Source organism: Pteronotus mesoamericanus, unplaced genomic scaffold (assembly GCF_021234165.1).
Source record: "Pteronotus mesoamericanus isolate MK-2021 breed Mesoamerican mustached bat unplaced genomic scaffold, CSHL_Meso_final contig_263, whole genome shotgun sequence".
NCBI classification, from domain to species: Eukaryota; Metazoa; Chordata; class Mammalia; order Chiroptera; family Mormoopidae; genus Pteronotus; species Pteronotus mesoamericanus.
In genome coordinates, this window is record NW_026555112.1 from 518,104 (window position 1) to 540,009 (window position 21,906).

General features: G+C 58.3%; 1 protein-coding gene across 2 annotated transcripts in view; it reads left to right on the forward strand.

Moving 5' to 3' along the window:
- The first annotated feature begins 813 nt into the window (after positions 1 to 813).
- The window catches only part of TMPRSS6 (transmembrane serine protease 6), a 37,257-nt gene continuing 16,164 nt past the window's right edge, over positions 814 to 21,906 (forward strand). For both annotated transcript variants that reach the window (XM_054574512.1, XM_054574514.1), the window contains exons 1-10: positions 814 to 990; positions 6,442 to 6,644; positions 10,304 to 10,437; positions 11,656 to 11,723; positions 12,288 to 12,472; positions 12,717 to 12,758; positions 16,419 to 16,623; positions 19,309 to 19,445; positions 20,861 to 20,973; positions 21,234 to 21,343. In XM_054574512.1, coding sequence (XP_054430487.1) covers positions 6,443 to 6,644; positions 10,304 to 10,437; positions 11,656 to 11,723; positions 12,288 to 12,472; positions 12,717 to 12,758; positions 16,419 to 16,623; positions 19,309 to 19,445; positions 20,861 to 20,973; positions 21,234 to 21,343 — 1,196 coding nt within the window. In that variant the 5' untranslated portion in view covers positions 814 to 990; position 6,442. The remainder of the gene's footprint in view (positions 991 to 6,441; positions 6,645 to 10,303; positions 10,438 to 11,655; positions 11,724 to 12,287; positions 12,473 to 12,716; positions 12,759 to 16,418; positions 16,624 to 19,308; positions 19,446 to 20,860; positions 20,974 to 21,233; positions 21,344 to 21,906) is intronic.

The following is a 21,906-nucleotide window of genomic DNA, read 5'->3' on the forward strand; positions in this document are numbered from 1 at the left end:
CACCGCCTCTACCTTCTACCCCAGCTTTGCCCACTAGCATGTGATTCATATTTGTGAATTTCAAGGTTCTACTTGTTGCCACTCTTTCAAATTCAGTGTTCTAGTAGTCAATGGAAGAATATGAAATGAAGCAGGTGGGATGAATTTTAATAATGTTTTATTTAACTCAATAGAGCCAATATGTTACCATTGCAACATGTAGTCAATGTAGTCCTTACTGAAGTACTTCACATTCTTCCTTGGTACTATATCTTTGAACCTGGTGTGCATCTCAACCGTGCAGCACGTCTCAGTTCCGACTGGCTGCGTCCCAGGTGATCGAGAGCCACGTGGGGCCAGTGGCTCCCACAAATGGCAGCACAGCTCTATAGAATCAGGATGAGATTTAAAAAATGGCCAGCTAAACAGAAAATAGCATCAAACCCCACCCCTACTCCACTCTCTTCTCTCCTTTCCCGGGACCACGTGGACCCCGCCTCCTTTTCTTTCTTGGGCCACTGGCTCCTCTGGTCTCACCTGTCCAGGTTGGAAGACCCGTGTGAGCCCCTGCACGCACCGTTCAAGCCCCCCAGCATCGCCCCCAATCCTTGCCACCCCCACCTCATGCTCTAGGGGACGGGGGCTGTAACCAGGCAGGAATGTCGCTGGGCAACGGGCCTCGGGGGACAGCTCAGATCTCCAGCACCTGCCCGCCAGGCTCTGGGGTGCCCGAGGGGCGGGGCGGGGCGGGGCAGCCAGCCGGCACCGCCTACCTCCTGCCCCTGGACTGTTTACCTGAGCGCAGTCACAGTGCAGGTCCTGAACCTAGCAGTGGGCCCATGGAGCCTGGGGCCACAGGCCACAGAGGACAAGGGCCAGGCACTCCGGCCATGGCTCTGGGCCATTGATCCAGCCCCAGCTGGCCAGGTGGGGGCAGGGAGACCTTGGCCTGGAAAAACAGAGGCTGTGAGGTCTGTGTGCAGGCCTGGCACCCACTTGCCACTCCCAAAGGTAAGCGGGGCGTCCAGGATAGGGGACCGGGGCCTATGAATGACCCAGTGGCAGTGTCCACCCTGAGAGCTTGGCCTGGCTCCCTGGAATTTGAGCCGTCTACCCTGCTTTGAGGCCAGGTCTCAAGGCCGCATCGGCCAGAAAGTGACCAGGCGAGTGGAAGACGAGGGGCCCCCAGAGCTGGGGCTGGGGCAGGACAGGGCAGGGCTGGGGCAAGAGCGCGGACAGCACGGGGGCAGCAGTCCCAGGTGCCGGAGGCCTGGGTTCAGGAGGGGCTGGTGGCTCTGGGGCAGCGACCGGCAGAGGAGAGGCCAGATTTGCCGGCCGAGCACCCACCTTTACTCTGTGGAACTGGACGTGCTGCCTTCTCCGTCCCCGGGGACCCTGCCTGGGCTGTCCGGTGTGGAAGACAGGCCCCGAGTCCCACGCTGCATTAAATAGGGGATCCTTAACTCGCAGTCGCGGAGTTGAATGGAGCCGGTGTGTGTTCGTGTGTGTGTGCTTGTGTGTATGCGGCGTGTTTGCAAGTGTTTACGCAGTAGGAGCATGTATCTGTGAATCTGTGCCGTAGATGGGTGTGTGCGTACCTCTTTGTGCTCTGTGAATCTGTGTACACCTGTGTGCATATGGAAGGGACATTCACCCACGCCCCATCTTTTGGGACACACAGCCACAGCAGCTCAGAGCATTGAACTACTCTAGGCCCAAATGGCCTCCCTGGAAGGTCGCAGATCAGAGCTCCACTTCTGCTCTGCCCTGCTCTGGCTAGGTGATTTTGAGTGAGTAATTTCATCTCTCTGTACCTCAGTTTCCCCAACCATTGAATAGGAACAGCAAGGCCAACCTCCCAGGCTGCCAGAGGCTGAGATTTGTGGTGTTCTAGTACAGGGCTGGCACGCAGGAGGGGATGCGGCCCAGCTCCGGTGACTCAGCCTCCAGTGGGCAGACCGAGGGCCCTCCATTGGTCAGAAGGGCAGGAGAGAAACAGGAGCAGATTTGAGGGTGGGGTCCAGGTACTTGGATCCAGGGACAAACCTCAGGCCCCTGTGGCAATTGGAGTATATCCAGTCCTTTCTTCCAGGGGCTCACTGCAAGTGGGACAGAGAGACTGTCCCCCAAGGTGAACTGTTCATTGATGGGGATGGCCCAGGACACTTCAGAGAGGCTGAGCACCCTGCTTTTACTCCTGAGGCACTCTTGGAGGGCTTCCAGGAGGAGGTGAGAGCTGAGTTGAGGTGTGAGGGGGCCATCTAAGAGCTGGCCAGGTCAGGAGGTGGGCAGCCCAGGCAGAATGAAGGGTGTGTGGAAAAGCTGGGCAGTGACAAGAACCTTCACTGTTCAAGAACCAATCCGCGCACACTATGCTCTACCATATTCATGATGAGAATCGATAACTGCGAAGTCCAGTGTCACTGAGGTACAATGGGAAAAAGAAGACATGGAGGGTAGGGAGAGGAGGCAGGAAAAGTCGGTCCGGCCACATGTGCACACAGCCCCTTGGAGCGATGTGGGAAGAAACTTGGGTCTTAGCATTCATTCATTCAACCAAAGTTATGGAGTGCCAAGCTCTGCTGTTGGAGCAGGGCGCATGGCAATGAACAGAATCAAGCCCCGGCTCCCTTGCAGCTAACACACTGGGAGGAGACAGGCAAAGGACGCATAAGCACCTCCTGCAATTTAGGTCTTGGGAAGTGCTCTGAAGAAAAATGCAACAGAGAGAGGGGTGTGGTCAGGGAAGGCCGCAGGAAGAGGTAACGTTTGAGCCCAGACTTGAAGGAGGTGAAGGAGCAGGCCGGGGACAGAGTAAAGGAAAAGCGCTTCTGGCGGTGGGAACATCAAGTGCAAAGGCCCTGAAGGGGCATGTGTGTGATCTGTTGAAGGTTTGGCAAGGAGCTGGGTGGGGCTGCAGCAGATGCGGGGAGAGGACGGAAAGAGAGCAAGGGCCAAATCACAGTGGGCCCTCGTGGCTGTGATAAGGGCTTTGGGCTCCATTCTAGGCGAATTGGAGCCATGCAAGGCTTGTGAGCGCGGCACATGGTGAAAAGACCACCCAGGCAGTTGTGCAGCGATTTGCCATGAGGGTGGTCAGGCAACTGGCTAGTATTGCAAGAGTCAAGGTGACGGACGATGTTGACGTAGATGATGGCTGGAGCCATGGAGGTACCAAGAGAGACCTGGGTTCTGGGAAAATGTAGAAGGTAGAGTCACAGATTTTGCTGATAGGCTGGGCCCCTGAAACAATGGCGGAGCCACTGTGTAACAGTTAAAGACAGGAGCGGTGTGGTCGTCGTCACAGCTGTCAGTTGTCATAGTGGTCCATCTCCTGCTGGGCTGTTAGCCCAAGACCATGAGAATGGGGCCTCATAGTCAACAATGAGCGCCTTCTTTCCGGCATGGAGCCTGGCAGCAAGCAGGCATGCTGGACAAAAATGGGCTGGCTCAGTCACTGCATGCAGGACTCCACGGCCAATGCCATAATCTGAGTCCTGCGTCCTGGAGGCAGCCAGACGTAGGAGCGAGCCCTGCGCCAGGAGCCTGGAGACCTGGGGATCTGCGCTCTCATCCTTTCGCCTGGCAGGCCACGTGCTGGGTCCTGCAGGGCACCAGGGCCGAAGGAGACACAGGCCTGCTTCCTTGTGAGGGAGAGAGACAGAGCCAAGAGACAGGCATATTGTCAACCTGACTGAGGGCTGCCCAGGGCAGGAGGCAGCTTACTACCAGGGCCAGGGTCCCATGGCCAGGCAGCTGGCCTTGGCGTCGCCTTTAAGGGTCCCTGCAGTCCTTTAGGCAGAGGGTGTAGCTACACAGAGGTGGCATCTCCTGGGCCTGCAGAGTGATATGTGTGATGGAAATTGGGGCTGCAGAGGGGCGGACAGCGGCTCAGCCAGGACAGGCCGTGGTGCTGGTTCGGAGGGTTCTGAGCGGTGATTGGCTGGAGGTGGGCGGGGCAGCACCCTGGTGAGAGCGAGCGGGGAGGATGTGCCAGAGGAGAGATGGAGGTGGAGAGCCCGGGCAGAAGGCTGCCCCAGGGGTCCAGGCGGGAGGTGAGCGGGGGCCCATGTGGACAGCACCCCTCACGCCACCTTGGGGCTGTATCTAATCTTGGGTTTTTACATAGCAGCTTTTCTGAAAGTGGGTTTTTCTGTGATGTTCAGAGTCCTCTCAGGCAGATGAGGAAGGGCGTTTATTTATGAGGGAGGCAAAATCCGCAGAGAGCAGACCGGCCTGGGGAAGGGGGAGACAGGGGAGGCCTCCTGAGCGCCCTGCCCTGGGCTGCGTTTCTTGCTGCCTCTTCTAACGAACCTGGACCTGCCTCTGAGCCTCAGTTTCCCCCTCAGTACCCAGGTGACATGTGAGGCAGAAAAGCGTAAGGGTCAGGGGGTTATTCTGCAGACAAGCCGTTTGGGTTTGCAGCCTGACTCTGCTGCTAACCACCTGTGTGGCCTTGGCCAAGCTGCTCAGCCTCTCTGTGCCTCGACTTTCTCATCTCATGTAAAACAGAGATAATAAGAGGACTTACCCCCCACAGCATCCGTGTAAGGCTTACCTGAGACAGTGTGTATAAAGCCCTGCAAACAGTTGAAATAAATGTCAACTATTGTCATTTCTAGCGCACCTGAGTCCCCATAGTGCTGCGGGTCATCTCGAAATGTGCCCTTGGTGATTCAGAGTCAAGAGTAAAACAGGTGTGGCCACCCCTGGCGGAGGAAAGGTGCCTGGGACTGAGAGAGGATGAGGACCTGGGGCATCACGGGGCTCCGCCTGATCTGGACACCCCGCTCAGCTCTCCGAGGGGCAGCCGGTTTCTCACCAGGGGCTGTTCCGCCCATTTTGGCATATTTCCCATCCTTGGCCAAGCCCCATAAAAGCCAGAGGGCCTGCTCCCTATGTCTGGATGTCCCCTGGTTAGGGGTGAAGGGAGTCCCATGCCCACTTGAGAATCCCCCTCTTCCTTGCATTGGGTGGGGGCCACTCAGGAGGGTCCTCAGGGCTGGATGCCGGAAACCCTTGACTGGGAAACTGCCGAGAGGAGTGGCAGGAAGTGGAGACGCAGGAGAAGGGCGGGGAGGACTTTGAGCGTCACTGAAGAGTCTCATTTTGGGAAAACCCAAGACACAGACCAAAGGAAGCCCTACCCCCACACATGGGGGATGCATTTCAAAGCCACAGCGGCACTTATAGACTTGAGAGTGGGAGACTAACTTCAAAGGGGTCCAGATCCCTTGCTCTGTGGGTGGCTGGGCGGGTGGCTGGGCGGATCGGGAGGAAGGACTGGTAGGTGCTGCGGGAAAGCCTGCCCGAGAAGCCAGACAACACTCAGAGGTTGGCTTGGGAGCAGGGAGGGTCGGGCGATAGAGCTGCAGACCCAGGGCCCGGAGAGGGAGAGCAGTCAGTTATTACTTAATCACGATTTGCTAATTAACAGGCTCATTGACTGGAAGCATCCATGAGTAGCGAGGGAGCAGGGCGTCAGACACCTCAATGTCCCCTTCCTCCCTCTCCCCATTTGCCTGCTGTGTAACCTTGGGCGAGTGGCTTTAGCCTCTTAGGGCCTCAGTTTTTTCATCTGTAAAACGGGACTGGTAGTGAGTGCTAGATATTCAAGTCACACTGGGAAATTGAGGCCGGGCCAGGGAAACCCTGGACTAAGTTATTGCTAAAACACTGTGGGTCTCAGTTTCCTCGTCTGTTCGATGGGTGCAGAACCTTGAAAGGTGGTTGGCAGTTTAAGCAGGATAATACATACAGAGTTATTACATGCATGTAATACATGTACATGTATTATCCTGCTTAAACCACACAGCGTGGACCTGAGAAAGAAGAATGCATGGGGACACTGGTCCCCACGTCCCTGGGTGACCAGAGGATTCAATGCGGTGACACCTGTGAAATGTCTTTTGTAGCCACTAAATGAATATTAGTGTTTGTCTCCTTCTTCTGCCCTGAAAGAATTCAGGGCTGGTGGAGATACGAAGGGGACAGCACTGTTTGACGGGCAGGTCCCTGGCCCAGCACAGCGCTGGCTTGGGGGCTTCTGGGGGAACACTAAGTGGGCTTTGGTATTTTGGGAAGCGCTGCTCTGCAGAACAAGGAGGAATGTAGATCACCCTCCTGAACGAAGGGAAGCAGGCAAGTGTTTGGACGCCATGGTGTCAGTTCCCTATGCGCGTCCGGCCTCTGGGGGGCAGGGTTCAGGCCCAGAAACCTCCCTCTGTCTTCTGAGCACAGAGAGGTCGATGTGGGCTCATGGCCAGGCTGGGAGCTGCTCTGGGCCTTGCTTTCGGCTCCACGGGCCGGCCCAGCGCCCGCTGGCAATCACAGCTCCCTCCCTGGTACAGGATCCTGCTACCCCAGAAGGCAAGCTGTCTTACTTCTGGGCATTGCTGGCTTTCGGCAAAGGCTCCCTTGCAAATGCCAGGCCATTCTCAGCCGCGGTCTGTTTCCTGCCAGGATGCCCGTGGCCATGGCCGAGGCCCCCCAGGAGGCTGGCGGGCAGGGCGACGGAGGCGATGGCGAGGACGCGGAGCCCGAGGGGATGTTCAAGGTCTCTCAAGACTCCAAGAGAAAAGTCCGGGACTACCTCCGCCTGGCGCCTCTGTGGCTGGCCCTGGTCGTGCTGGCTTCAGGGGGCTTCCTGCTCTGGTACTTCCTAGGTAAATGTGTGGGCCTGCCCAGGAAGAACTTGGGGGTGGTTTTGGGGGCACAGCAGAGCAGACCAGGATTCCGAGTCAGCAGTGCCTAGCAACTCACCGTGGGCAAGGACTTCCTCTCTCTGAGTCTCCCTCCTTGTCCTGTGAGACCGGGGTGTTGCTGCACCTACGTTCCAGGCCCTGGGACTCAGGCCAAGTGCCTCCACCTCTCACCAGCTAGGGAAGGCGTGTTCTCCCAGCACCCAGTTCTAGGGAACCAACATGCCAGAGGGGTATAAACATCACCTCCCCTTGCCTGCAGCCCTCCAGGGCTGCCCCTGGGACTCTGAGCCAGCTGGCTCTGCAGGAGGAGGCCCAGCGGTGTCCATGGCCCCTGGCACCAATTAGTGCTTCTGTTCACATGCGCACCCCTTGGGAGCTCCTCTAAAGTGGGGACCACAGCTCTATCACCTCTGAGTCCCCAGGGCCAAGCATGAATGGGGATGAGGGGAGGAGGGACACAGGACTCAGGCATCCAGGGAGTTGTCTACACATGCAGAGGGCTTTCAGACCCCAGCTCCGGCACACAAGGAATTCAACACACAGTGAAAGGGGGTCTGGGGTGTCCAGAGCAGGTGGCCCCGAGCCTCTCCCAGGTCCTGAATTTTGGCCTCCCTTTGTGGTATCACAGCCTTTAATCAGCCCCCTGGAAGCAACTGGCCCATGTTCTGGGTCCATTTGTCCACTTTTCCCTTCATTCCTTCCTTCCTTCATTCATTCAATAAACACTCTTCAGCACCTACTATATCTTTCTCTAAATCTAATGGAGGCTGTATCTCATTTCCCCCACTCTTGACAATGGAAAAAAATGGATGAACCAAGTTAGATGGTGCTGGTGAAAATACTCCATGTACACTGTAGAAGACTCACTCACTCACTCACTCTCTCACTCATTCATCCATTCATTCATTCATTCCTGACCACCTCTTATATACCAGCTCTGTGCCAGGCTCTGAGGATAGACCCGCCTCCCCATAGAGCGTGGAATGTGCCAGGACAGAGGAAGCCGAGGGCGCTGGGGAGCATGGCAGGGACAAACGATCAGAGACGTCCCATTACACATTCTGCAAAAGTTAGACAGTATTCTTTCTGGCTAGGTCTCATGGTGGAGCTTCAGGTCTGAGAAAGGGGACTGGGACCCACTGTGGAGCAGTCATGCAGAGACCAGGGTAGGCCCAGCTCCAGAGCGGTCAAGGTGGGGGCAGTTGGAACCAGCCTCCGGGCAGACACTGTTAGGAAGCGCAGGTGGGACGTGAACCCGCCTGCCATGGCCCAGAGTGGATGGTAGCTATGCTCAGAGCCAAACATCGGCAGGGAGGGAAAGCTGTGTGCATTTCATCAGCGCCCCAAATAGCATGCGGCTGCCCAGGAGGCCACCCTGGGCTGCGGGATAATTAGTCCTCAGGGTAAACCGCAGAGCACCAGGCTGCAGGGCCAGGAACTCACCTGCCAATTGCCTGTCTTTGCAGATGAGTCGAACTTCTCCTGGTTCTGCTCCAGCTGCAAACTGCCCCCAAGAGCGCGTGCTCTGTGGGGCTGAGGACCCAGGAGCTGAGCGCCTCCAGGCCTCAGCGGGGGGAAGCCAGCTCCGCCCTGCCAAGGGGTTAGGGGAGAGGAGGCCCTGCAGGGGGTGTTTGAGCCATTCTTCCCGCCCCACCTGGCTGTGCTGCAGGAAGTGGGCACTGGGCGAGGGGACGAGTCAGGGATGCACCTCCTGATCTGCAGTAGGAGAAGCCCGAAGAGAGTGGCATCCTGACCCACAACGGCGCCCGGGAGAGTGGGGGCAGAGATGGGCTTCCCCAGGCGGTTGGGCCCTGGCCCCTCAAGCTGCCCAGCTGTGCTTCCCTGGTTTCCCTCTCCTGCCCTCCTGGGCCACAGTTTCCTGCTTTCTTCTCGAGCCCCCTGCACCCCACCCACTTTGCCACCTGTTTCAATGAGCAAATGGAGCCAGTCAGAAGAAAAGCCCCTAGAAGCCCCTCTCAGCTGCACCCACATGCTCTGCCCTCCCGCCCGCCCCCAGGGTGAACCGTGGCTGCCAATCCTAAAGCCAGCCCTCCAGGCCCCGCCGCAGTGGCCGGGTCCAGCAGTGCCCCTTCTCAGTTTGCCAGCACACCCGGTCACCTCCAGCTGCAAAATACAGCTCGGCCCCGACCACTTCTCACCCTGCCCACCGCACAGCCTAGCCCAGGCTCCATCGCCTCCTACCCAGGCTGTTCTTGCCTGGATCTCCCTTCCCTGGACCACTTCCTGCAGGCTGCCCTGCTTCTGCCCTCGCCTCCTTACAGCCCGTTCTCAACACAGTAGCAAATTAGATCATCTAACGTCTCTGCTTCAAAATCCCCATGGCTTGCATCTCACTCGGTGAGGCCAAAGTCCTCGCCCACCTCATCTCCTCCTGCTCCCCCCTCACTCACTCTTTGCTGTTCCTCAGACACAGCGGACAAGCTCCTGCCTCAGGGCCTTTGCACGTGTGGGTCCTGGTGCCTGGATGGCTCTGTCTACAGATTAACATCCAGGTGGAGGACACCATCCCCTTCTTCTCTGGTCTCCATGTTGCAGCCCGCCCCCAGCCCTGGTTTCCTCTCACACCTCTAACATGTCGTGTAGTATGTTTGTTGCTAGATTACAAGCTCTTTAGGGCAGGGGTTTATTTTCTTTATTGTCTTGTTTATTATTATACTGGGATATTCCCGGATGCTCTGGGCCAGTCCTTGTACATAGTAGATTCTCCATAAATATTAGTTGAGTGAATGAATAAATGAATAGAGGTATAAACCCAGGGCTATGGGTCTATTCTCTTCAAGTCAATCAAAACAGTCTTCTCAAAATAAAAATCTGATGATAGCGTCCTGATTTTGAACCTTTCATGGCATCCTTCACTCATCTGATAAAGACCAAAAGCCTTCCCTGCCGATATCGCGGCCTCTCGTTGCCCCATCTGATGGTTGCAGCCCAGCAGGTTTAGCCCTCTTCTTACCACGGCCCCTCTGCCTCAGGGCCTTTGCACATGCTATTCCTTTTGCCCAGAAAGCACTTCCCTCCCTCTCTTCTTCCCGATTTACACTCCAGTCTTCCCATATCAGCCAGAGGGTCACCCTGCCTAGGCCTGGTTTCTCTGTCATGTCCCCTCAGTAGCACTTCGAGACTCTTGAAGGCTCTAAACAGCTGTCTTACCCACCACTGTCAGCTCCTCACGGGGAGGCACATTGGTCTTGGTTTACTAGTGTCCTCCACACAGTGGGTGCAACCCAGACAACGTGGTGAGTGGAAGGATGAATAGAGGTTGTAACCCATGAACTTGACCTGGGCCCACGGGGTTTCCTGGCCTTTATGTCATCCAAGTGCTGGACTGATCACTGCATCAGCTTCTGACTGGGAGCCCTTGGGACATCATCCATCTGTGGGCCTCGCTCCTCCCTGGCACCTTGGGGCCAGTTTGTCACTAAATGGACTTTGGATGGTGATACTGACAATGACAAAGATGAAGGATGATGATGGGGCCTTGGAGGCCCGCGATGTTGGAGGCTGAGCTCAGGGATCGGGGGAGGGAGACAGGAGGCATGGCAGAGACAGGAGCCCTCCCCGCTGTGCCTTGGTTAACCTGCCGGTTTCTCCCTGGGCAGGGTACAAGGCAGAGGGGACTGTCAGCCAGGTGTACTCAGGCAGCCTCCGCGTGCTCAATCGCCACTTCTCCCAGGACCTTGCCCACCGGGACTCCAGTGCCTTCCGCAGTGAAACCGCCAAAGCCCAGGAGATGGTAGGGAAGGACTTGGTGGGTGGGAGGGAAGGAACGTGGGGGCGAGAAGGGAGAGGGAGGGGCCTCATCGGGTCAGGCCAGTTGGTCAGTCCATCTGGAGAACTGCTGGGAGAAGAGGCCTGTTCCAGGCATGAGGGAAGGGGACCTGGTATAGGGTGATGGGAGAGTTAATGGACTCTGGCATCAAATGCACTTGGATTAAATCCTGATTGTGCCACTAGCAAAGAGCATGACCTTGGGGATTTTAGGGCAGTGCAAGGAAGCTGTCAGGGCCCAGCTACATCCCCTCCCCTCTCAGCAAAGGCTCCCTGCACTGACACTGCGGGGCACCTCCTTGCTGCCAGCACCTCCACTCTCTGGTTGCAGGTCTTAGGTTGCAGGTCACAGGGCCACACCTGCCCAATGAGGTGGGGGGGGCTGCTGAAGAGTTATTCCCAGGGGCATCCCTCAGCCATGGGAAACAGAACAGGCAGACAAACACCCCAGCGACCCTGGCACTTGGCAGGGGCAGTTCTCCACACCGCGTCTCCCAGAGTTCCCTGCGGCTGTGCCTCAGGGGCCCACAGCCCTCCCCGCGCTGCGGTGGCTGTGCCCCGCTCACTCCCATTCTCTCTTCCCCACCGCCCACTGGTGTTCCCCAGAACACTTCCATATAAACCACTTGCCTCACGCCCTTGACTTGACCTGCTCCTGGGGGACCCACCCAGGGCTCTCTCTCCTCCTCTGAGAAGTGCAGCGCTAATGACAGAGCCTGTCTGTAGGGTCGCGTGGGGTCGCGGTGGGGTCCATATGCTGTTCCAAGTGCTTTACGCCACCCAACCACCCAACCGGCCAGTCCCTCCTGCTGACAGCACTGTAGCTACATGGGGGCGGAAATCCAGCCAGCTGCGCTCCCTGCTGGTGGCTACGGGTGAGGAGGGGACTCAGGAGCCACAGGGGGCTTCTCAGAGCTGGGTGACATTTGACGAGGGGACAGAGGCCATGGTGGTCTGATGGAGGCCAGAGCTGATGGAGGGGGGTAGGGGCAGTGCCTGACTGTAGGGGGCGGAGAACTGGATGAGTGTGAGGTTGCCGAGTGTGGCCACCACCCGCTATGTGACCATGGGCGGGACCCCCTATCCTGTCAGGCAGGGCTGCCTGGAGGGGAAAAGGGCATCTTGAGGTTGGAGGGACTTCTGCAGAGGGTCACGAGGGGGCTATTGTTTCCCTTCCTTTTAGCTCAAGGCCCTCATCGCCAGCACCAGCCTGGGTGCTTACTACAACTCCAGCTCCGTCTACTCCTTTGGGTGAGTCCCTGCCCCCACCCCTACGCCCACCCTGGCTAGTACCTTGAACCCAAAGAAGGGAGGAGAGTTGACTTCTGATACCATGCCCTCATTTTTTAAAAATGGGTAAACTGAGGCATGGACAGGCAGTTTGGCTTCCTGCGTGTGACCTTCCTTCATGCACTTGGTTTCCTCCTCTCCAGAGTGGGCACAGGCGGGTGGCAGGGACCACCTGGACAGTGGCCACACCAGGCCTGTCAAAGGCCTGGCCCCTCATAGAGGAGGCCCCAGTGGGGACGTGAGCCCAGCTCTCCCGCTCACGTCTGGTTCTGCCACTGGCGACGTGGTCTGCGGCATACAACCTGACCTCTTGCGCCTCAGTTTCCTCACCTGCAAAACGGGGATGAGGCGAGCCCCTGCCTAGAGGTGGCGAGGAGGCTCCCTGCAGAGGTGGAGAGCCATGCCTGGGAGGTAGTAAGCGCTCAGCACGCCTGAGCCACAGCTGGTGCTCTCCCCGCAGGAGCAGGGGCCGGGCAGGGAGACGCAGGCCCCTGCCCCAGCCCCTCTCGCTTCTGTCCGCCTCAGGGACGGACCGCTCACCTGCTTCTTCTGGTTCATCCTCCAAATCCCCGAGCACCACCAGCCGATGCTGAGCCCCGAGGTGGTGCGGGCGGTGCTGGTGGAGGAGCTGCTGTCCACGGCCAACGGCTCGGCCCCTGCTCCCTACAGGGCGGAGTATGAGCCCGACCCCGAGGGCCTGGTGATCCTGGGTCAGTACTTGAGGGGGGGATGCAGGATGGTCTGATGAGGGGCGGAGAGCTGCCCGCTAGGGCTGGGATGCCATCAGGGTGGACCCCCAGGGTCTCAGGAGCCAAGACTGGGGTGGCGGCCAAGGGAGGGTGCGCATTCGGGGGAAACTGCAGGCAGGCTGGCTCCGATGGCCTCTCCTATTTTTGTTTCCATTTTATTTATTTATTATTTGTCTTTATTTGTTTGTTCATTTCCTTTTAACAGAAACCAGCATAAAAGACATAGTTGCACTGAATTCCACACTGGGTACGCTCCTTTTGTTTTTCCACTTTTGAGTTGGTGTTTCTCTTGGCTTGGTCAAGTCTCAGGGGATCACGTGGCTTTTTTGGTGGGTTGCAGGGAGCACTAGCCCGGAGTCACCTGGGGGATGCCATCATGGACCCGGTGAGGGTCCCAAGCAAGGCTGTGGGGGGACCAAAGGACACATGATATACATGTGAACACATGTGTGTCATGTACACAAGCACGTGTGTGTTGCCTGTGTGGGTCGTCAGAGAGTGACTCTATGTTTCTGTCATTGAGTTGAATGGGCCCACAAGCCATGGTTTGCACAGATGGTCAAAAATAATCTTGCTAATTCAAGGTGTCTCAGTCACTTTGGGTTTCAAACTTGGTCTTCTGGGGATATTTCCCATTCAAGGATGCTCCCTCCACATTTTCCCTCCCTTTCTCAGCCAGCCGGGCCTCTGCCCTCCGCCCTCCGCCCTCACCCACCCCTGTGCCATGGTGCTGGCATCACCTTGCTTTTCCCCCAAGAGGCTCCACAGCCTCCCTGCCGAGCCCCGGGAAGCTCAGCACCAGCAGGGCCACTGCGCTGCTCAAGGCCAGGGGCGTGCCACGTTGTAGTCTGTGTGACTGGCGACTCCTGAGCTGCTCAGGGCACGGCCTGGGCCATTGTGCCCAAGCCCTGAGCCCAAGCCCCTAAATTCTCGGGTCCTTCCTGTACTCCTCGAGTTTCCGCCCAGAGCTGAGGTCGGCTGCGGCCTTGCTCTCCTCCATGTTGGGGGGGGCTCCATTGTACCTTCGCTGACCTTCTCTCCTCCCATCCGGCTGATCCAGTGCTTACTTCCTTGCTGGATGGAGGTGATGGGGCACAAGTACGACTTTCAGATAGTTCAAATTGTGCTTCTCATACACAGATATAGGGAGCACGTGGCAGAGGGTTAGTTCACTCTGTATCATGAGGGAACCAGTAGGGTAGTAGAGCTGGTTCAGAGGAGTAGACAAAAAACTGATCTATCTATCTATCTATCAATCATCTATCTATTTATCACCTATCTATTATCTGTCTATCATCTATCCATCTATAATCTAATATCTATCATTGGGCTAGCCTAGCTATCATCTGTCTATAATATTATCTGTATGTCATCTCTCATCTCTCTATGTCTCCATCATCTATCTATCATTTGTCTATAATCTGTCTATTATCTACCATCTGTCTATCCTCTCTCTCTCTCCCTGCATCCATCCATCTATCTTACACAGCATCGGTACACTCATAGCCCTGACCTTGGGTCTGGGATGGGCCTTCCTGTTGCCCTCGCCTGTGCCAGCTGTCCCTGTGTCCCCAAGTTTCTTTGCAGTTACGCTTATTTGGTTCCATGAACATCTGGAGTCCCTGCCCTCTGGGAACACAGTGTCTAACGGGGCAGGAATAACAAAGTCCTTCAAACAGGACTTTTGAGCACTTCTTCCATGCCAGGCCCCATGCCTGGGCTGGGGACACCAGATGACCGCGTCCTTACCCCTGCCCTCAGAGGAGCTCAGAGCCCCATGAGGGAAACAGACTCATAACGAGACTGTCACCACATCATAGGAGCCGCTGCTCGACCAGAGGCCCCAGGGCAGTGGGGACAGGGCTCCAATCCAAAGTAGAGGAAGGGACGTGCCTCTAGAAAAAAAGAAGGAGTTGCTCCTGACTGAGGGGGTCCTGGAAGCCTTCCTGGAGGAGGAGGCGGCAGACTCAGGCATGGGGGATAGGTAGGAATCTGTCAGGTCAAGAAGGGGAAAGGACATTCTGGCAGAGGGAACAGCGCGATCAAAGGCTGGGTGAGGCAGATTCATTCACTTTTTTCCAGCAACCAGAGGCACCAGGGGGTTCTGATTATCAACAGAGACCAGTGCTTACCTCTCCATTTAATTGGCCTCAAAAAAAACCGTAATTATTAAAATGGCAGAAGCAAAGCATCAGCTTGGAGCAAGATTTAAAGACTGCAAACACCTCTGAGCAGCCAGGCCCCTTTCCCCGGCTGTTGGCCCAGGCAGGTGTCATAGGCCCCAGCCCTTCCCCTGGCAGGTGTCAGGAGTCTTTCCATGGGGAAGGCCAGCTCCCTGCTGGGGCCAGGACAGCCAGGGGCCAGGAAGAGGGAGCCGAGCAGCAGGCGGCAGCACCAGAGCACAGCGTGCTCACGGCCACTCCCTTCCTGGTCCTCAGAGAAGGAGGTTGGACAAGGAATAGCACTGTGTCCACCAACAGAACTGAGTGGCCAAGCGACTGGCCCTGAGTCCCACGGCCAGTGAGAGGTGGTGCTGTAGTACAGAGTGTGGGCTCCCCGCACAGCAGGCTGCCCCCACATCTGGGCCTCAGCCCCCCACCCCTTCTACTTCCTGGCGGACCACACGGCCTCGCTGCATATGGCAAGGTTCAAGTGAGGTACTCATGCTCCGCGGGAGAGATTCGTGTGTTCCCCGCTGGTGCCTGGCGCCTAAATCGAACACAGAGCAGGTTCCCAATCACTGTGTCGAATGACTGAACGGTATAGTTAGTTCTGCTGTGCGAGTTCTAGCACCACATGCAAAGCTCACCGAGGACACATCAGAGAGGAGGGGGCTCAGCCGGGGGGGCCCAGTCTGGGGGGGTGGGCGAGTCCGTGTGATGCGGGCGGTGTGAAGTGAGGGCAGCCGGTGCATCTGAGCCTCAAGTGGGGCCTGCTAAGGGTGACAAGTCACAGGGCTTTCACTGCAGCTTTCCCTACTCCCTCTCCCACCGAAGGAACAGCCACTACATATATTGAGCACCTACTGTGTGCAAGGGATTGTGCCAAGCACTCAAACGTGCAACATGCCTAGGGTTTGTGACAACCCGGCAAGGATGACGTCGTTGTCCTCATTCGGGAAATCAAGGCCCAGAAGGGACTGGGTGGAGATTAGGTGAACCCAGGTCTGTCTGTCGCAGGTTCGTAAAAACAGGAACAACAATAGAAATATTTCACAGAGGCCTTACAGGAGAGGGTGAGGGTGTGGCCTTCAGCTCCGCTCCAGCATGCGCCAAACGCTTGGGCTTGCAGATGGCTTCATTCTCCTTGTTTCATTGCCGTTAGCTAGCGCTCACTTTCTCTCCCGAGGGCGGTCCCAGCCCCACTGGAATCCACTCCCTTCTCTCTACCTGAAACAAACCTCTCACCCGGGTCCCCGAATGGCACAGCCGCCTGCCAGTCTCCAGCCTCCTCAGTGTTGCACCCAGCAGCCAGTCTGACCCATGGCCGCCTCTGCCCCGCCCGCCATGGCCTCCAGCGCTTTGCTTGCACTGTGACCGCCCCCCCCGCCGCCCCCTGGGACTTCCCAGCCTGGAGCCCTCGCCTCCTAAGCTATTGCCACTGTGTTTTGTGTCTGTCCCTGCCGTTCTTGGCACTCCCGGCAGCGACTGGACCTTTGTCTGGCGCTCGCCCAGCCTGGAGAGCCCAGCGAGTGGAGTGAGTGAATGCATGAGCTGATGACTGAATGAGGAGGGCCTGCGTGGAGACTGGAGGTGAAAGCCCAGGGGCACGGAACGGTGGGACATGGCGCCTCGGCGCTGCCCCCCGTCCAGCTGCTCTCCCCGCCCCAGCCCTGCCCCGGGAGGCTCCCCGGGCCTCTCCTCTTGGCTCGTAGGGGTCAGGGAGCCTGTCCCTTTCCCCACTCCAGGCTGCTACCGCTACAGCTATGTGGGCCGGGGCCAGGTCCTCCAGCTGAAGGGGCCCGACTACCTGGTCTCCAGCTGCCTGTGGCACCTGCAGGGCCCAGAGGATCTGATGCTCAAACTCCGGCTTGAGTGGACGCTGGCCGACTGCCGGGACCGCCTGGCCATGTATGATGTGGCAGGGCCCCTGGAAAGAAGGCTCATCACCTCGTGAGTCTCTGGGAAGGTGGGGGGTAGGGTGCGGGTGGAGGTGGGGGGTTTGGGGAGGAAGTGGTGGTGTGAGGTCAAAGGTCACACGGAGGCTTCTGAGACCAGGAGCTGTGTGACCTCAGGTCCACTATCTGGGAGGCACTGAGGCTCACCCAGAGGGGGAGGGGCAGCTGGAAATGGCTGTGGACTGTGGGCGGTCCCCTTCCCCTTCCATTTTCCCCATTTGTAACACAACAGCTGTGCTAGATGACCCCCAACGTCAGCTCTGGGAGGCCACACGGCTCGTCAGAAGAACGCTTCGGAACCTGGCAGCCCCGACATCCCCCTCCCACTCTGTGGCTTTCTGGCTGTGTGCCCTACAGCAAGCCGCTTTGCCTCTCTGAGCCTCAGTCTCCTCGCCTGTAAAATGGGTGCACAACCATGCTTACCTTGCAGGGTCATTGTGAGGGTTTAAAGCAACCCATCCATGCCAAGACCCTCACCCGCAGTCGTGCTGTCCAGCTGCAGCAAAGTCGCTAAGAGCACGGGTGCCAGGAGCAATGTAAACTTTAACTCCTGGGAAGCGGGCACTGCCGGTGCGCTCCTGAGCGGGGGAGCCGGGCTTTAGGACACAGGATATGATACGGCGTGCAGAAGTGACCGGGTCAGAGGGCAGGCTGGGCGAGGGGGAGACCATAAAAGGGCTAGAAACGGCTTTGGTCACGAGGAGCCTGGTCATCTCCCCGCAGGGTAGAGGTGGGGAAAGACACAGAGGGCCCCAGGCTGCTGGCTTCCCTGTCATGCTGGGGCTGGGCCAGCTTCCAGGCAGGGGTGGGGTGGGTCCTGCGTGCTCAGATCAGGGCCAGACCTTGCAGGGTTGGGGGGAACCTGTGAAGCTTTTTCCCAGCTCCCCCCACCAGAGCCTCCCTGAGTCTCTAGGCTCCGAGGCGTCACGGACTTGCTGACACAGCCGGCTGCCCTGCCACGCCGTGACCTTAGTCTAGGTGTGTGTGGGCCGGTTCTTGGAGGGCTCTGGGAAATACAGAGAAGCCAGATGGTATCTGGTTTTTCGGGAGGCAGAGACACTGACAAACTTCCCCTGGGGCTTCTCTGAATGTCCCCCAACCCCCTGCTGTTGGTGGGGCCTGGCTGCTGGGTGTGGCTCTGTCCCTGCGCACTGTGGCACCCAGGCTGGTGACTCCACCTCAGACCCAAGGAGAAGGTCTAAAATGACAGACAAGTTTGGGGGAGTCCTCAAAGTGTACCCCAGAGCGAGAGAGGGAACTTCAGTGGTGATGGGAGAGCAGAGCAGGTGCTCATCCACTTTTAACCTTCTGGTTTGTTTTCACCCGTTCACACCCTGGGAGACTGGGGACAGTTTGGCTACAGTAAGGCTCTGCTGCTAAGTAAATAAAAGAAAATGAAAGAAACCCCCCAACATTAAAAGCGGAAGCCCCCTTTAAATGTGGCCTCCAGGTTCCTCTTAACCCTACCTTCTTATCTCTCCCTTTCCGGGAGAGAGGAGCACGTGAAGGCGAGGAGGGCGTGGCATGTGGGAGGGTGGGGGCGCCCAGCAGTGAGAACGAACGCGGGGGGTAAAAGCAGGAGGAATGAGGAACTAGGGTAGCAGAGGCCGGGGCCAGAGCCCCTCCCCAGGACCCACCAGCCCCAGGACCCTCCTGGGAGCTGCCTTGGGATCACACCACTCTGACGTTTGAGGCTGCGACTGGATCTCACAAACGCACCGCGGGGTTGCCGTGGTGCCCCCATCCACGCCCATCCTCTCCGGTCAAGTTCATGGCCAGCACACCGGAGGCAGGTGGCACCTTGCGCTGGATGGTGACATGACCACTCTGGGAAGCTGGGTTATTGGCTTCCTGGGACCTGGTCTAAGAATTAACGATGGCTCGGAGGACTCTGTTGGAGAGAAGGGGTCATTTGATGGAGGTTGGTAGGAGGGGAGGGGAAGCTGGGAGCACCCCTGCTTGAGATGGCAAACCAGGGGACACCTACCGGCAGGGGACGCTGGGTGCTGTCACAGACAGTGCCCAGTGCACCTCTCTCTCTGCTGTGAACTCACAGTGGGGCCTTAGCATGCTCCTGAGCCTCCGTTTCCCCACCTAGAAACCAAGCAGTTGACTTTGACAATCTCCTAACAGCCTTGGCAAGGCTGACATTCCAGACCTGGAAGAATCCAGAATTCTTGGAGTACCATTATTTATTCTGTGTATTCTGGGCACAAAGCTCTGTGTAGGATCCTGGGGTGCTCCAGGGGGTTCACCAGCCTGTACCCTTGCTTCCTCTCCGCCCCAGCCCAGAACAAGACCAGGGGTTAGGGTGTGGCCAGCTGGGAAATGTGGTCCCCACAGGCACCTGGCTGCTCTTCCTTCGGGCACCGGCTGGATACTCAGAGGTCATGGGGACTCTGAGGGGGTATAACAGGTTCTGTGGGGCTGGAGTCAGCTGACACCGTTGCAGATAAGCTCTTGAAGGCTGAGCGATCCCCTGGCCTTTCTCAGCTGAGATGCTGGCCCGATCCTTAAGGAACCCCCCTCGGTCCCCTGCACCAGAGAAGAGTCAGCACGTTGTCAGTGAACCCACATGGCAGGCCGACTGCACACCCAGATGCACAGATTCCCAGCTGACCCTCCTCGGCTCCTCCCAGGCACCTTCCTGGCTTACCCACGCCCCCTTCTGTCCACCCAGGGTCTATGGCTGCAGCCGCCAGGAGCCCGTGGTGGAGGTGCTGGCTTCGGGCGCTGTCATGGCGGTGGTCTGGAAGAAGGGCCTACACAGCTACTACGACCCCTTTGTGCTCTCGGTGCAGCCCGTGGCCTTCCAGGGTGAGGGCTCAGGTGCTGGGGAGGGGATGAGGTGGGTAGGGCGCAAGTGAGGGGGCAGAGACTGAGGGCTCAGCCCTGGGCATGCCCTTCACCTCCTTGTATCCAGGTGGTGTGGGAAGAGGGGAGGGAAGTTTCTGGAAGGGCCTCTGCTGTCCACCCCGCCTTCCCGCAGCCCCAACGCCGCCCCCACTCCCTGATGCTCAGTCTGCGTCCCTCGCCTTCTCCTCCGAGCTCACTTGAGGTGCTGGCTCGCTCCCTCATCTCCCTCACCTCCCTCACGCTCCTCCTGCCTTCCCGTTCTCTCTCCTGAGTTCTCGTCTGGCCTCCCCCCTCTCCTGCTCTCCTGGCCCTTTTTCTACGTCTCCTCTCCTCCTCCTCTTGCTGTCCCTCCTCCCTTTGCACCCACCAAGGCTGAGCCTGGAGGGGGTTGCTCTGTGGTCTACAGGCCTGAGGACCCACTGTGTCCCTGGAAATCTCCAAGGGGCTGGGGGGGGCCCTCCCCACACTGTCCCCTGGCTCCTCCTCAGCTGCCACTCTCCTGTTCTGGACCCCTCTGTACTGCCCCCTCCCAGGAAAAGCACACATACCCTCCCCCGCTGCCCCCCGTGGGCTGTCTGTGGGAATGCAGTAGCCATGCCTCTGGGCATGCAAAGGGAACCCAGCAGTTTCCAGGGCTCTGGTGGGAAGGGTTGTAAACAGGAGACTACACACAGCTGCTGCTTCCCCCTCCTCGCTCAGCTTCCTCTCCCTCTCCTGGCGCTGACCCCCAAGGCCTTCGGACAGTGCCCCAGGTACCCAGGTGACTCTGCTGGGGCCCTGGCTGCCCTCCAGGGGTCCCTGGGACTAAGGAGGGGCCAGAGCTGTCTCATTCTCATGGGAGAGTTGGGCAAAACTTTAGCGAGAAGGGAACAATTGCTCTAGAGACCTTGACTCTATGGAGAGGACGCAGGACGGCAGGGGACGCTCACGCTCCCAAACCCTCATCCTCTCACTGTGGGACTTCAGCTAAGCTGCTCCTCTTTCCTCCGAGCCTCATCTTTGCAAAGGACCCCGCTTCTTCCCCTCCCCCACAAGGCCTGCGGCTGAGGCTCTTGCAGTCACGAATCCACTGGGTGGCCAGTCCCGCCCTGCACGGTTCATGCCAATAGCTCGCACTTACTGAGCCCTTACTACATGCCAGGCGGCCTGAGTGTCTTCTGTCTAATTCTCTAAACTACCCTCTGAGGTAGGTACTCTTACTGTCCTCATTTTACAGACGAGGTAACTGAGGCTCAAGGTCACACAGTCACACTCAACTGCGAGGCTACTGTTAAGGGGCGGAGGGGCGGTGGGGTCTCAGCTGCCCCCCGCCCCCGCTGGGAGGTGCAGTGGGGCGCAGCAGAGGGGCCCTGTGTGACCCTTGTTCTCTGAATCAGCCTGCGAGGCCAACCTGACCCTGGAGGGCCAGCTGGAGACACAGGGCATCCTCAGCACGCCGTACTTCCCCAGCTACTACGCACCCAGCACCCACTGCTCCTGGCACCTCAAGGTGAGCCCCGCCCCCGCGTGCCCCCCTGCTGTCTGTCCAGGGCCCTCCTAGGCCCTCCAGGGACCCTGGCTGGGTGGAGTCCACTGCCCTGCCTCTGATGACGCCCCCACAGGCTGGACCTGGGTCCACGTCGCTCTGGGATCGGGGGTGGCGGGGGTGGCCGAGGTCCGGCTCTGTTGGCCACAGCCATGCCTAGAAGGTGTGGTCGCTGGACCAGCCGCAGCCCACGGGCCGCCTGGTGAGCAGCTCCTCTGTCACAGGTGCCCTCCCTAGACTATGGCTTGGCCCTCTGGTTTGATGCCTATGCACTGCGGAGGCAAAAATACGACCTGCCGTGTACCCAGGGCCAGTGGACGATCCAGAACCGGAGGTACCGCCCCCTGTGACCCCTGCCTCTCCCCGCAGGTACCCCCTTGGGAGCCCAAGTCCCGGACCTCAGAGGAGCAGCCCAGGAAGACAGTAGAGGTGGGGCCGCTGAGGCCTGTGGCCCCACACCCTGTGACCCCGTCCCTGTCGCACCCCCACCCTGGCCCCAGCCCCGCCTCCTACTTCCCAAAGGTCTCAGACACACACGTGTCACTGGGCAGCTTGGATGCTGATCCTAGTTCGAGTGGAATGGTTTATTTCCTTGGGGGCTGTCACCCCACTGGCTGGTACCCAAATCCTTCAAAGAAGTGATGCGGGAGCCTCAGGACCCCACAGTGCCAGAGCACCCTCCCTGAAGCACCCCAGTGCAATCGGAGGCCTCCTTCCCTTATCGCGCCCCTTGCTCTTGGTGTAAATCCGGGGCTTCCTGGCTGGGAGGCTGCACGGCCAGCTCCAGTGCTTTGGCTAACCCGACCACTTCGCAGGGGTGCTCGGTAGCCAGGGTCACCCTTTGTCACCTACACCCTGTCCAGGGCACCCACCCTGCTACCTGTCCTGCCCTTGGCT